This window comes from Poromitra crassiceps, assembly GCF_964638095.1.
Source record: "Poromitra crassiceps genome assembly, chromosome: 12".
NCBI classification, from domain to species: Eukaryota; Metazoa; Chordata; class Actinopteri; order Beryciformes; family Melamphaidae; genus Poromitra; species Poromitra crassiceps.
This window is the reverse complement of record NC_139632.1, coordinates 14,536,623-14,552,142: the sequence shown is the minus strand read 5'-3', so window position 1 is coordinate 14,552,142 and position 15,520 is coordinate 14,536,623. Positions and strand designations below refer to the sequence as shown.

The following is a 15,520-nucleotide window of genomic DNA, read 5'->3' as shown; positions in this document are numbered from 1 at the left end:
AAATAAATGTAGATATGACATTAGTGCATCATAAGGCCTCACTATAGGTCAGGTGTGGAAATACATTATTATATAATATACTATAAATGCTTGATGCAATGAAAAGAAATGATGGAATAAGGCATCTGAACAATGGTTATTATCACCATACAACCATGGTAGCCATTTACCCCACTAGCCGGGGCATGAGCATTAGCGCCCGGCCAACCACATAACATTTCCCCATTGACCAGCTTTCCACTCTCGCGGCTACATCTCAAAAGATGTCTTACCTGAGCCAGAAACTTGAAGTGAAGACCCTATCTGATGCCTAACATCCTCTTCTAAATAGCGACAGATGTTGTCGCTTCCAACTTGTTGCATAAAATCCACTTTTATGTCTTTGATATCAAAAAGTCCTTGATGCAATACCATTCCGGAAGTGTGGGCGGCAGTACAGACAGCGACGCACTGTTTACTCTCTTGCCCCCCACACTTCCGGTATTGGTATTGCATTAAGGACTTTTTGATATCGAAGACATAAAAGTGGATTTTATGCATTCTTTTATGCATTCTTTTCAAGCAGTTTTGCTTTTGAAAATAAAAGCTACACACATTTGAATTAAATACACAGATTTTTGTACAATCGTTTTCATTTTATATTTTTGCAAAAATATATATAAAAGTGTGAAGTCAATGTGAATTTGATGTAACCTAACCACTTGACTATAAACCAGCAAGCGTGTACTTGGAGAGCTCTGTCACCAAGCCAGCTCAATCACGCTCAAGTGAGTAATCAAAATAATGTAAAAAAAAAAGAAAAGAAACGGAAAACTAGTTTTTTTCCTGGCCTTTGATTGTCAGTGAGCCGTGGCCAGTCCCCATAGTAGGTAGCTGTAAATATGATTGGCAGGGATCCTGAATAGATTGCAGCTCATTGTGGCTTCGCAGGCCCGGTCGGCACCTGGCTAACGGGGATCTGCGGCGTCTGCGTTTCCTGGATGAGCCGATATTAAAAAGCACAGAGACAGACGTGTAATAATGGGCTGTGCTCGAGCCCCAGTCCTCTTATTGAAACGTCTGAGGGTATTAACAGAGAGAAGCCCAGGGCCCGGCAGGCAGTGTTACTGCCGAGCTCATTAGCCTAGTCTCATCTCCTGGGGTTTGGACCAATAAACAGCCCTCAGATTACATTTAACTCTGCACAGTGCACACACCAGCCCCCTTGCAGTCACAATCGATTAATACTTAGCACTGCTTTGCCTTATTGTGTGTGTGTGTTTGTGCACGCGCGTGCATGTGAAATGCATGTGTTTGCTTGCTTGTGTTTGTGTGTGTGCGTGTGCATATTTGTGTGTGTGTGTGTGTGTGTGTGCGTGCGCGTGATGGCACTGTAGTTGTTTCTAGCAGGGCTGCTGCAGTAGTTGATTTGAGTTGATTGTTCCTTGTGTCGTTGTCGCAGCCAGTCTGATGCCCCCTCAGCCTGCCTCTGCTCCACAGGCTGCTATATGGCCCAACAATTGCATCAACAACATACCAGGTGGCAGACAATCCATTTTTCACACATCTTTCTGATGATAGTTTAGCTAATTTATTGAATTAATTAGGCTGTCTATTCCTTCTGCGTTCCAAGAAAGAGGCCATTTGAGTGAGGGTATTGTTTCTTGGATTATGTTACGTGTTGTTAGCGTAGGAGAGAGTAGTTTGTTGAAAATAAATTCTCACCTTTTGAGAGAAACTAGTGTTTTTGTTTTACGTCACCCTCCCTGATACTGTCCCCTCAATGTGTTTCATTGTTTATTGTGCTCTGAACTATTCAAAGCCACATAGAGAGTTGAAATCGGATCAGGATGGATAATTCTCAGGTAGCACTGAACAACAGATCACAGTTTATTCAGTGCACAGGGTTATTGTATGAGGTGTAAGACTAAGGAAGTTGAATGGAAGGTCTAAGCTAGCTGTGGCAAGGTGAGGTGATGCTCATTTCTAGCAGGCAGAGTCTATGGAGTATGGACCCGGGTGAAGGTAATGGTAAATATTTCTTAGCATTTATATGGAAAATGGGAATCGCAACACAGTAAAAACATACATACATATGTGTATTACAGTATCCATATACCCACTTATTCCTATTTAGGGTTATGGGGCGGCTGAAGTTGCCTGGGTCCAGACACCTTTCGTAACTGCTTACTCTCCAGTGGCTGCTCTTGGTCTGGCATCTTCATATGCAAATTACTTTTCCTCGGTTAACAAGAATGCCGAGCCAATGAGCGCCGAGAGGGACTAATGATTAGCCAATCGGTGTCAATAAACGGCACAACGGGCGGGACTAATGCCGCTGTCAAGCGGTTGTTAACACGTTAACTGCCAGCGACGTATGCATACGTCAAAAAAAATCCAGCGCTTGACTGCCAGCGACGTATGGATACGTCAAAAAAAACGTTTTTTTTTTTTTGACGGTGGGGCGTTGATCAATCCCTTTTACGTCTCCTGTACAATTATTGGAGGTATTGAATGTGTATAATCTATTTTACCGACCCACTAAGTGTTGACAGTGCTCCCCCAGACGAGCGAAATCAAAGAAAAAGGGAGCAAGCCATTCAAGGAAATGGCAAGGCGATTTTACAGTATTACATTCTCATGAAAATGGTTGGGGGAAAACGCTCTCGTTTTCGCACTGATTGCTGGCGATGCGGGATTGCAAATTTACATAATACATTACAGGTGGAACACACTTTGAAACACGCAGCATAAATATGACCAGAATCGCAAAAGCTTCTCTCAACCAAAACTCCCAAGAAGCGAGCGAGTCCATGCCGACTTCCTCAAACAGCAGCCTGCAGACAGGCACAGGAGAGCAGCAAAAGCACTGAGACTGTGACGGCCGCGGCAGCCAAGAAGAGGGAGGAGTTGAAGCAACTCTGCCTCTCGCTCTCTCCCTCTCTCTCTCTCTCTCTCTCTCGCTCTCTCTCTCTCCCTCCCTCCCTCTCTCTCTCTCTCTCTCTCTCTCTCCCTCTCCCCCTCTCACTAGGATTAAACCTAGTGCGTCTCCCTCCCGAGAGGGAGGGAGAGAGAGAGAGAGGGAGGGAGAGCGAGAGGGAGGGAGAGAGAGAGAGAGAGAGAGAGAGAGGGAGGGAGAGCGAGGGGAAGGGAGAGAGAGAGAGAGAGAGAGAGAGCGAGAGGGGGAGGGAGAGAGAGAGAGAGAGAGAGCCAAAAATGAATGGTTAAAGTGACAGCTCTATCGAATTTCACAAAAAGCCGTTTATCTCTGAATATTTTTTCTCATGCTAAAACCATGCTGTATTCAACTGATAATGCTTACATAACTACTAACTCTACAAACTAACTCTTTTAGACAGAGAAAGTACACATTCTATTAGTACTTTTGAGATATTGTATGTTCACAAACTCCAAGCAGAAAATAATCCTCGGCGCTTGTAAAATGAGCCACAATCCTCAAAAAACGGCTTGGCAGAAGCTACCTACAGCAAGAAAAAAACGGCTGGCAGTCAATGTGTTAAGTGCGCTGACAGCAATGGCGGCCGCCATAGATGAGAGAGATGCTGTTTTAAATCGATTAAAAGTACTGCTTACTTTGAAATCCAAATGTCAGTCTGCTTCGATATTTGCATAATCAAAGGGGAGATTTTTTTTATTTTATATATTTTTTGCTTTCTCCCGACTGGATTACGGTAAGTAACATTAGATTCAGGCCCGTTCAGATCCGTTGGTCTCTAGTGATTGGTTAGTTGAACTGGAATTCACCTGGGGGATTCCCCTCATAGAAAGAGTGCAATCTCAGACTAGTAGATGGAAATGGAGTGTAACGAGTTGACAATATAGTCTGATATCTAATCATGCTAGGGCTGAACCCTATCCAGCATGCAATGTAAGACAATGAGTAACCCCCCATGTGAACACAGTGAGAACATGCAAACGCCACACAGAAAGGACCAGATTCAAACCCAGAACTTTCTATGTAGCTGTGGAGCAACAGTGCTAACCTGATAATGTACGGTAATACTTTTGTGCTCACCACTGAGCCACCATCTCTACCCCCTATTCATGCAATACTTTATTTGTCTTGGTACTCCGTGTGACATTCACCTGAAGTGCTGCTTGCTTATGCATGCTTCCTACTGATGATGTGTCTGATATTTGGATATGCATTCATTAAGATGCAAATGCTTCTAATTCTACAAAATCAGCCACACTCACGTGTAGGCAATTTGTAATGTTTCCTAAGCATTAGAAGAACTTGGCTAAGTATCACGTGTATACGTTGATGAAGGCTTGTGCTAAAACACAAAGCCACACATAGCCAGATGTGTCTATCAGTATCAGTAGAATGAAGGTGTAAGTGAGGGAAGGTCTTGTTATATTTCTGAATACTTTTTTTTGTTAGTGCTGCCAATCCAGTGTTGTTCATGGATTCATTGGAAGCCAGTTTATAGTTTTCGGTAGAATACCTTTTCCCCCCAAGTTTTTTTGGCATTTGTTTTACATGGAGCATAAGATCAGAGTTTACTGCATCAGGACAGTTTAGGCAGTGTTGGAAAAGTCCTCAGAGAAAAGTATACCCAATACACTTTCAAATAATTCAAATTGATGGCACTAATTTTATTTTCCAATGTGGCAAGTCTCACCTCTCCGGCACTCCAAGTACGGTAGATTAAAACTAATGTTGCTTATTGCAGAATCATTTGCACATGTGACCCAGCTCTGGCACTGTATCCCTCATGGATCCTGTGGCTTTGGCAAAGCTGTTCTGAACAGCGTGGAAAACGATAACACAGCTTCTGGCAACCGTTGTTTTGAGAGGCCATATCACACAGAGCTGCATCTAGACTGGTCTTTCTAAAGCAGCTGGCCACTGTTCCTGAAATGGAACTGTCTCTTGTGAGGTCAGCCCCACCAAGAACGTACAGCAACAAGTGATGTCACAAGAGGAGAACGCCCATTTAGAATGCCTCCTTTCTCTCAATATTTCTGCCCTGGGGGGCCTTTAATTAATTAATTAATTAATTAATTTACTCATTCATTCATTCATTTATTTATTTTTGGAGTGGGGGTATTTTCATACTAATCATAAGCCCAAAATGTAAATTAATATATTCTTTTTTAACCTGCACCACGCTCTCGAGCTGCCCATGCTGTTTGAAATAGGCTGATTGAGCCTCTCCCCCTGCCTCCTCATCCCGTTTGCCTCTTCTCCCGCTCTACCTAAACCTCACCATGGATACAGCCTGAAGTCTTTCCACACAGGCTTCTTCTCATTCCAGCTCTTCTGATTGGCAGTCTTTCTGGCACACCTGTTGGCGTGATTGGCAGGCAGTGGCACATCCTTATTACATCTCTCCACCCCCAGCCCCACCCCCCCCCCCCCTCCCCCCGATAGCTTCCTCCTACCCAGTAATTGCTGACATTTATGCAGTGTTTCATGGTGTTTGCTAATGTATTAATGCTGCAGAGCCTCTGAGGTGTCTTTCCTTTTTTGCCGGTGCCTCCCTCTGTTTGCCAGCTTGCATTAATGCAATCCTCCTCTACCTGACTGGGGCCTTTGGAACCGAGGGCTTATTGAGGGGGCCTTGTGGTTGCCGTAGCAACAGGGCTGAGCGGTAAGCTCAGTCAGAGCCCCCCCCCCCCCCCCCCCCCCATGTGATTAGCTGCCTTCAGGTGACATTCAGCACAGGAGTTAGTCTGTCTCATTCTCTTATTTTGTCTTTCCCTCTTTCTGTCATTGACGGTATATAATTGGACATGATGTCAGGTACCCACATTTTGGCTTCACCTTTGCATACCAGGAGGAAGTGGAGACACACTGTCCATATTATATACAGTCAATGACCGAGTCGACCGTCTGTCTGAACACCGGCACACCTTGGGAAGACGAGAATCCCAGCTAATTCATAAACAATTACAGCAGGACTGAGGGAAACCCACCTCCAGATTGAAGTCCTACTATCAGAAATAAGAGAACCAAAGCATATCTGCAGTCTTTCTCGCCTGTTGTGCGTTAAATAGACTCCTCGGATATAATAATAATCTCTTTCGCAATAGACCAAATCACCGGGATGTTTACTTTTACTTCCGGGTACCCCTGAGGTCCACACATTATAATGGCGGTGGACGGCACAAACTGACATGTTGAAGACAAAAACAGACAAAGAAGACAAAAATGGTTCGTCCGTGTTGTGTTGTTGTTTAATATCATTCATAACAACACTTTCACTAACGTTAGTGGAGACCAGACTAGCTAATTTACCTGTTGGACCAGACTAGAGTAGACTTGAAGCTAAATTAAATTGACCTGGCGTCAGTAGCTCTGTCTGTACCAGGCTCGAGAAGAGCCTGGTGACGCGAGGTTACTCTGTCTGTAACGTAAAAAAACAGCGAGTTTGACAGACAAATAAACTTTATTAGCTAGCTAACACTACATAAAACAAACACAGAAGAAAGGCTAGATACGTCGGACAAGCATGTTTACCAACCGTTTAACCATTTAAATTGAAAGTAGTCGGCCGAAAACAACGAGAGGGTTTGACAGCATTTATATGACAACACGCACATTTAAACCTGCCGCCTTTCCCAAGTGGTACCCGGAAGTAAATTTGTTTACATGGTGACGTCACGGTGATTTGGTCTATAGAGAAATCTGTCTGCAGCCTGCTTTATGCACAGCTGTTCCACTTCGCACCTCAAAATTATCTTCAACTCCCCAGGATATATATTCATGCATCCGCAGTACGTCCTCTCGTAATAATGCAGGTGGAATATGAAGATTTTTCGGTAGCCTACCTTGTCTTGGAGAACACTTTCAATGATTACCAGTTTCTGCATAGAGACACTGCATGAAATAGGCCACGCCCATCACGGGGGAAAAGCTCCGTTCATTTCCACACACCAGCGTCATTTTCCTTGAATTAAACATAGCTAAAAGCTGTTGTGTGGTGGGCTGCGCAGACAGCACATGTAAAAAAATCGCCAATTAAAGTTTTTTTTTACTCCCGAGCAAAACAAGGAAGCCATTGAGCATTGGGGAGAAGAAAAATGTGGATCTAGTGACTAGTGTTCATCTTCCGTTTATACGATCTTTTTGTGCAACACACAACCATGCACGCGACATAGGAGAACGCCAGGATTGGAGGGGGGGTTTCTGTTTTCCCCCATCTTGGGCGTGGCTTCTGAATGATGACACGTTAATATTTTGGGTGAGCTCTCATCTTTTCTCTTTGATCTCTTAACGATCAGCTGTTGAGAGCTGCTGCACACATGGCGATGTTTGGTTGTTTTCGTTCCTCATACATAACCTGCACATGAAAATATTTATATATAATATTATTCTATTATTTTAATATAATAATAATAATAATAATAATAATAATAATAATAATAATAATAATAGAATTATATTACAATATAATATGTAAATATATTTTCACCGGACTTGGTGACCAGCATCATTTTAATTTGTCCGACCTTGATTAATTATAATAACGAAACTCAGCGCCCATGGTTCACCCCCATTTCAATCCGGGAGGGGTGGATGCTATCTGAATACGCACTCCGGGGCGGAAATATGGCGGGGCTGCTTGGTCCTGTGTGAAAACAATTGCTGCGGCAATGCTGCCGGCGTTGCGGGCCTTCTGAACGGCAATATTGCGCGATCTCTGTGTGCAAGTGGCTTACGAAGGCCCTGTAGTGAGGAGGAGGTGGTGTTGTCTTCATGCGACTAGGAATGTTCCTCCTCATTAGCTTGGTCACCTTTAGACCCCCTTGCTGTCTCTGAACGTAGCGGCGCGACACCACGCTGAATGGAAGACATCGCACCACAACTCCCGCTGTTAGGTACCCCACTGATCCTACATCTATGCCTACCTTGGCCTCTAGGTACCCCACTGATCCTACCTCTATGCCTACCTTGGCCTCTAGGTACCCCACTGATCCTACTTCTATGCCTACCTTGGCCCCTAGCGCTCTGTGTATTTGTATGCATGCGCGCATACCTTGCCTGGCTGAACCTTACACACTCTGTGCAGGACCCCGGCTGCTAATGGGGAGTGACATCTCTTCAGCGAGGCACAGAGGAGCCTGAAATGGGGAAGCCAACAGGTGTTTAGGGAGGGGCGCACTCACTCTTTCTTCTTTTCTTCTCCCCCCCCCCCTCTCTTCTTTCTCTCCATCTTCTTTCCTCTTTCTGTCTCACTTTTGCAACCCCCCCCCCCCTCTTCCCCTCTTTCTGTCCCTCTCTCTTCCTCCCTCGCTCCATCAAAGAGAGAGAGCGCAGTAAGGTGCTGGTGGGGTTGTGGTTGCCGTCAGTGCAGCTGTCAGTAGTAATTATCTCACACTCGCAGCCAGACACCTAATCCAAACACTGCCCACGCTAGAGAAGAAAAAAATGAAACACGGAGAGAATGAAGGGAGAGGAAGGGAGAGAGAGAAGGGAAGAAAGGGCTTAGGGGGGGAAGGCAAAGGGAGTGAGGGAGAGAGAAAATTCTTTCCCTGTATCGGCCCCTGAATGCTTAGAGCCTCAATGCAAGTGTTAATTAAAAGAATCCAAAAAAGAGGAGCCAGTTCCTTTGTGTGGAGATGTGGGAGAGGGTCATTTTGGGGGGGGGGGGGGGGGGGGTTAACCTCGTCCCCCCCTGTGCCCTGCGGCACTTCAGCCTTGTTTCCACGTTTCACCGCTGAGCCGCCGAGCTTCATTTGTGCACCTCAACATCAGGACGAGCCGTCGGGTCAAAGCCAGGAAGAGGATAGAGAGGCGCTCAGCCCCCCTTTTCACCTCCCATGTCAGCCCAAACCCTCCATGCTGCCATCGACGAGGGGAAGTGATCAACTGGATTGAGACACTTATTAGGCGCTGAGAGGAAAGCCTCTCATTGTGCTTTATTGGGGCTAAAAGGTTTGATTGCCACTCGATTGGGGAATAGGCAGAATAGAGCTGGAGGCCATTCCTTCACATCCCTAAAGCTGTGTTCACACCGAGATATTTATTTTTCTCTCCGTCGCTCGATTCAACCCTTTGGAATCGCTCTGTCGCTCTGTTTAAATCGCTCGTCAACAGGCACAATAATTGACGGACATCTGGGGGCTATAACGTTACGCGATGTCAGGATGTTTGTCCACTACGAGCCACCGTAGTTGTTTACAAGCTAAGCCTATCAGCGTGCTCCTAACGCGAGCTCTATACCGGTACTACAGACTTCACTTCATGCCGGCTGTCAGCCTGTCAATCAGCTGTCAATGCGGTTCGTTGCCACACAATAAACCAGCGGTTTGTTCCAAGCCAGTGTGATCCTTGACTCACTCTCACACGGCAGCCAATCAGCGTTGAACAGCGAGCGACTGATGCAAGTAAAAGTTCGCTCGAGTTGGGATATTTCATCTCGGGCGACGAGCGAATTTTCGCCCTATCGCTCTGTCTCTGTCGCTCGGACGCCCAGCGATTTTTCTCCCGGGCGAATATATGCTCAATCGCTCGTTTGCATTGACTTTGTATGTAAACTCGATGCCAGCGAAAAAAATTTAATAGGTCGATGTGAACGCACCTTAACACTCGGACCCTGTCTGTCTTTGTGCGGCTCAATACCCACGGCTCTCTTATTCTCACTGCTAAGTCGAGCCTTAGAACGGGCACCCACCCATCACTCCTCTACTCCTCCACTTCTTTGTTTCAGTCAACAAAACGCATCGCAAACTCAGTTTACTTTGACTGTTAGCGGAATGTTGTTTGTCTTCCCATTCCATTCATTCCTAAAGTCTTTCTTTGCGGAGATATGAAGAGCGCAGCAGTGTACTGTAATGGTCAGTAACCCCAGGCGCTGAATTAACTTGGTCAGACTTAAGTTACATGAGCAGCAGCCGGGGCAATTCAGTTAAGTGTTCTTCCTAGGTGTTCCAGGGATACTCGGCTGTCCTCGCTGTGACACTTTTACACTTCTCATTGTCACAAGTACATTTGCAACTAATTGCTGTTGGACAAGAAAAACAATCTGTTTCTTCATCTCTAAACGGTGTGTGTGTGTGTGTGTGTGTGTGTGTGTGTGTGTGTGTGTGTGTGTGTGTGTGTGTGTGTGTGTGTCTGGGCTGATTGACTGTTGGGGCCTCGTGGGAGGGGTTTTAAGTTGGTCAATGGAGAAATCTCATATTTGATCAGATATGATATGAAGGCACTCCTGCAAGGCAGATGTTTTCAGTGTTGGCCTCTTCCTTCAACGATGATGTCATTCTTTCCTTGTGTAGTTTCAACCTTGCATCTCGTCTAGCCACTGCTTTGTGGGGGGCATCTTTCTTTACTTAAACAGGAAGAGGGAGGAGTGGGTGACCCAGGGAGAGGGAGGAGTGGGTGACCCAGGGAGAGTCAGGAGTGGGCGACCCAGGGAGAAGGAGGAGTGGGTGACCCAGGGAGACGGAGGAGTGGGTGACCCAGGGAGAGGGAGGAGTGGGTGACCCAGGGAGAAGGAGGAGTGGGTGACCCAGGGAGAGGGAGGAGTGGGTGACCCAGGGAGAGGGAGGAGTGGGTGACCCAGGGAGACGGAGGAGTGGGTGACCCAGGGATAGGGAGGAGTGGGTGACCCAGGGATAGGGAGGAGTGGGTGACCCAGGGAGACGGAGGAGTGGGTGACCCAGGGAGAGGGAGGAGTGGGTGACCCAGGGAGAAGGAGGAGTGGGTGACCCAGGGAGAGGGAGGAGTGGGTGACCCAGGGAGAGGGAGGAGTGGGTGACCCAGGGAGAGGGAGGAGTGGGTGACCCAGGGAAAAGGAGAAGTGGACGACCCAGTTAGGAGGACTGGGTGACCCAGAGAGGAGTGGGTGACCCAGGGAGAAGGAGGAGTGGGTGACCCAGGGAGAAGGAGTGGGCGACCCAGGGAGACGGAGGAGTGGGTGACCCAGGGAGAGGGAGGAGTGGGTGACCCAGGGAGAAGGAGGAGTGGGTGACCCAGGGAGAAGGAGGAGTGGGTGACCCAGGGAGAGGGAGGAGTGGGTGACCCAGGGAGAGGGAGGAGTGGGTGACCCAGGGAGAGGGAGGAGTGGGTGACCCAGGGAGAGGGAGGAGTGGGTGACCCAGGGAGAGGGAGGAGTGGGTGACCCAGGGAGAAGGAGAAGTGGGCGACCCAGTTAGGAGGACTGGGTGACCCAGAGAGGAGTGGGTGACCCAGGGAGAAGGAGGAGTGGGTGACCCAGCAGGATAATATTACCGGTAATTCTCGATCTGTCAGGGGAGATACTGTATTTCATATTATCCTCTCCACAGTTATTGAGCTAGTGGGAATTTTAAACACAATGGTCAATATTATAACCTATTTCGTGTACTCTGAGCCTATATATATTTTTTTTATCCAGGCTCCAGTATGATAAAATGATTGTCTTTCACCTGGGGAACAATGAGATATGCTTTATTATCTTTAGGAAAGGCTCTAAGCAAACATTTCATATAATTTAAAATCAGAAGAGTGTGTTTGACAGGTCTCATCTCACTTACATGGAGTACAGTTAGACCTGTTCATACATTCAACTCAGCCACTATTGTACCAATATTGACCATTTTGGTGTGTTTGCTATTACTGCTTTGCTTTCTCAGTTAGAATAGATAAGGTTGTGTGAGAAAGGTGGAATACAATCTACAGTGCAGTACTTTTGTCAGATATTTAGATTCTTATCAGTACAAAGCAAGTGCTCAGTAGTAAGTCTATGTCGCTGACAAGGTCTAGTGGTTAAACACTGTAGAAGCCAAGGCCAGCATGAAGACTCACTTTAGAGGGAGAGACAACTCCAGCAGTCTGTGTCGGCCTTTTCAGACTCAATTGGCGTTGCATGTAATCGTCTCCTGATCCAACAATGTCCAGCTGCTCATTGTGTGTGTGTGTGTGTGTGTGTGTGTGTGTGTGTGTGTGTGTGTGAGAGCACCTGACAATGGAGCAGATCACAGGACCTCTGCAGGGGACAAGCAGCTTCTCTGCCTCTTATCTGGCCCTGCCTGCCTGCCTCCATCACAGAGTGTTTAGAAGTTCACTCTCCCAGAAAAGTGTTTGCATCTGTCCTTTCTGCTTTGCTCGTCACAGTTAGTGATTGACTGAATATAGTGTTTGCATTGTTGCAAGAGGTCTCAGGACATTCAGCTAGAAGCTAAGAGATGACCCAGTCATAATGTTAGATGCTTGCCAGTTCTGCTTTTATTGGTCTTTGTTGAGATGAAAGGTCGCCTCATGTCCAGAAACAATATACCTTTTGACACATGTAATTGGAAAATATTGTAAAATATACACGGTTTATGTTCGATATAATAAAATAGGCCACACATTACATGATTGGAATCAGTTCAAAATCCGACGTACCACTATTTACAAGGGAGGTAATGTCATTTGAGACCATTTTAATACAACTCAAATTGTGCTGAGAGGTGATTATTTTCACCGGACTTGGTGACCGGCAGATTTTATTTTGTCGGACTTTGATGAATTATAACGGTCAAAGTCCGGCAATTACCGGATAACGGAAACTCAGGTGTGTGTGTGTGTGTGTGTGTGTGTGTGTGTGTGTGTGTGTGTGTGTGTCATCTCTTTGACCAGATAAATGGCTGCCTGCTCCCTCCTGCTCTGAAGAGATGGGAGTTGCAGTAGTGGGGGGTGCAGCTTCTATTTTGCACTGTCATACTCCAGACATGGCTTGACCACCTTGTAGATGGTAACAAGGACCTCGCAGGGTAGGCCATGTCTGGCTAGAATAATCAGAAAGTCCAGCCGTTGAGAGGCTCACTACCTGTTCAGTGTGAGTGGTCCCCCGCTGAGGTCAAGAGTCCAGGTGAAAGACCTGGACCTCCTGTCCCCTGAGAAACAGCGGAGGAGCAGGTTGTGGTGGGTTTCTGGAGAAGCAGATTCTCACGTCCACTGACTTTTCTCCATTGAGCAGCATGTTGCTTGATGCAGCCCATTTAACCAGCGGCTGGGCTTCCATCGCCATAGAGGTGTCACTATGAATATCTGTTACAGTTATTTCTTACCTTAAGTGAATGGCCTGAGAGTCCTATTCATAGCTTTCAAGCTAAACCGACGAGGAGACACGCCTGGCTTGTGTTTTACAGAATCCCGTCGGAGAAAGAAAGGAGGAGGTTGTGGATTTGTGCGACGTGGTTCAGTCGCTGGGGAGGGCAAAAAGTACACGCGTCTTTGCTCTTTGCGGCCAACATTTCATCAAAGGTAAGCTCAAGTAACGTTAACGGGGTATTAATCATTATTGTAACGTTACTTGAGCTTACCTTTGATGAAATGTTGGCCGCAAAGACGTGTGTACTTTTTGCCCTGCCCAGCGACTGAACCACGTCGCACAAATCCACAACCTCCTCCTTTCTTTCTCCGACGGGATTCTGTAAAACACAAGCCAGGCGTGTCCCCTCGTCGGTTTAGTGCAACCGATAGCACAACAGATAGGCTATCCGGCACTTTGGCTGAACAAACAGCGTGAGTCGACTCGCAGGCAACGGAAAAAAGTTTTTTTTGACCGCCAGGTGGGCATTCCCGGCAGCACGTAACGCCCCTTGAAAGCTATGAATATGTCGTTGGCATGCCCAATATCCAATGTGTTGTCAAAGACAGTCTTCTGAGTCGACATGTGTAGGAGCAAGAGGTATGGTGAGACCACGCCTCCTCGGGGGACCCCACACTGTTAAGTGTCATTTGCCATCACCCTCTGCCTTCTTCCAGCCATGTAGCTGTAGTGTACCCAGGCTAAAGGTCTCGGGCACAGCTCTATGTTGGCCAGATGTTGCAGCAGCTGGGCATGGTCCACTCCTATGAAAGACCTTAGACATGTCAGCCAGGCCAGCAGCAGCCTCGCCATTGTTTGCTGCTTTACGTCTGTAGCCATTAACCTAGAATGTGTGGCTTTTGCCTATAGTGGTGGTCTCCCGGGGCTCCTCGGCCTGGAGAGACTGGCTGTAATGAGTCCCTGCTGAATGCTGACTTTCCAGGCCTTCCTTTTTTGGTTTGGGAGCTCATTAGTCAAGTCTTCTCTTACTACAAAGCACCACCATGCTAACTGCTGCTGCAGGTGGAGGTAAAGCTCATCGGTGTTCTCCCCTGATTAAAGAGATGGCCACGTCTTTGTTTGAAAGTCATATCTGCCGATGTGGACTGGTCTTGTGTAGCGTTACACTTGTCCTAAATATACGTTTAACTGAATAATCTTGGAAGCTGCTGACAAAGTGAGAGTCACTTATGAGCTCAATTTATTCAGAGTTCTCTTGACTAGACTTGACTTGTATTTTTGAAATGAGATGGGTGATGTTGGTTGTTCAATCAATCAATGGCAGTTTGTCATTTACTCTGATAAGAAGACTGGACACAAACTTATTTGGTGTAAAGCTCAAAGTTTGAGCTGAACAAGATTAGGCCTCCACATTTTTTTTTAAAGTCACTCATTCCAAGATGTCGCTCGCTTTAAGGCGTAAGCACACACCGGCAGGTGTCGGAACAGCCACGCCTATTATAGTTAATATGCACAACAGACACCGGCGTAGTTTAGGTGCGCATCCATAAGCACCTTGACTCGCCGAACAGTTGATGAAACTGTTCTGTTTCTTCAGCATCAACGTACCTGTGCCTCTACTTACCCATGCTAAGAAAAGCCAGCGATCACAATCACAATGTGGTTGATGTGGGGCTGGGCAATATATCGACATCATATCGATATAGTGATCGTGAGCCTTTAACCATGAATGATGAATTTGTCTTCAATCAGTTTGTCTACATTGATCTATGCTAAATTGAAATGAGTTGAAATTAACTCTAATGTTTTCTGTTTTTCTGTGCGTTAGATGACGCTAGCTGCCTCTGGGATCAGCTATCCCTGCCATCACCTCAGTGTGTGTCGAAGGTCCTCACCAGCCAATACCCAGGAGCCCACAGAAGAGGTACACACACACACACACACACACACACACACACAAACAAACAAACAAACAAACAAACACACACACTTTAGTTCCATCCCGTGGATTACTTTCACCCCTGTGCCTCATAAATAACTAATATGTTAACTAATCAAACATGCTGCTAACTCTAAAATATGTCTGGATATAAATGAAGAATGTATGTCTCCAGTGCGCAGATGTCCATATGATCAGTGACAGCGAGGGGGATGATTTTGAGGATGCATCAGAGTTTGGTGTGGACGATTCAGAGATGTTTGGAGTTGCCTCCTCGACCTGTCGGAAAGCACCGATGAGTACGTGAAATAATTTCAATGATGCTGATTTTGTCATTAGCTTTGTTACTTAATTAGTTCTGGATCACCTCGTTACTAAATGCCTATGTGTTTTCCATGTGTTCTATCTATTCAGTAATACATTCTTAGTTTAACCATTTCATTCTGTCTGTCCCCTCGCAGTGCCAGAGAATAGTGAGAACGAAGGTGATGCCTTACTGCACTTTACTGCCGAATTTTCTACAAGGTGGGTAAAGCATCGGGCGCTGCTGCTATTGATTTGACATGTAACAATGGGTTTATATATACTTGTGTGTGTGTGTGTGTGTGTGTGTGTG

At 46.3% G+C, this 15,520-nt stretch overlaps 1 protein-coding gene across 1 annotated transcript in view; it reads left to right on the top strand.

Moving 5' to 3' along the window:
• Nucleotides 1–15,520, top strand: part of faf1 (Fas (TNFRSF6) associated factor 1) — a 98,510-nt gene that overhangs the window by 40,818 nt on the left and 42,172 nt on the right. The window contains exons 9-11 of the mRNA XM_083646967.1: nt 14,794–14,889; nt 15,080–15,203; nt 15,366–15,429. Coding sequence (XP_083503093.1) covers nt 14,794–14,889; nt 15,080–15,203; nt 15,366–15,429 — 284 coding nt within the window. The remainder of the gene's footprint in view (nt 1–14,793; nt 14,890–15,079; nt 15,204–15,365; nt 15,430–15,520) is intronic.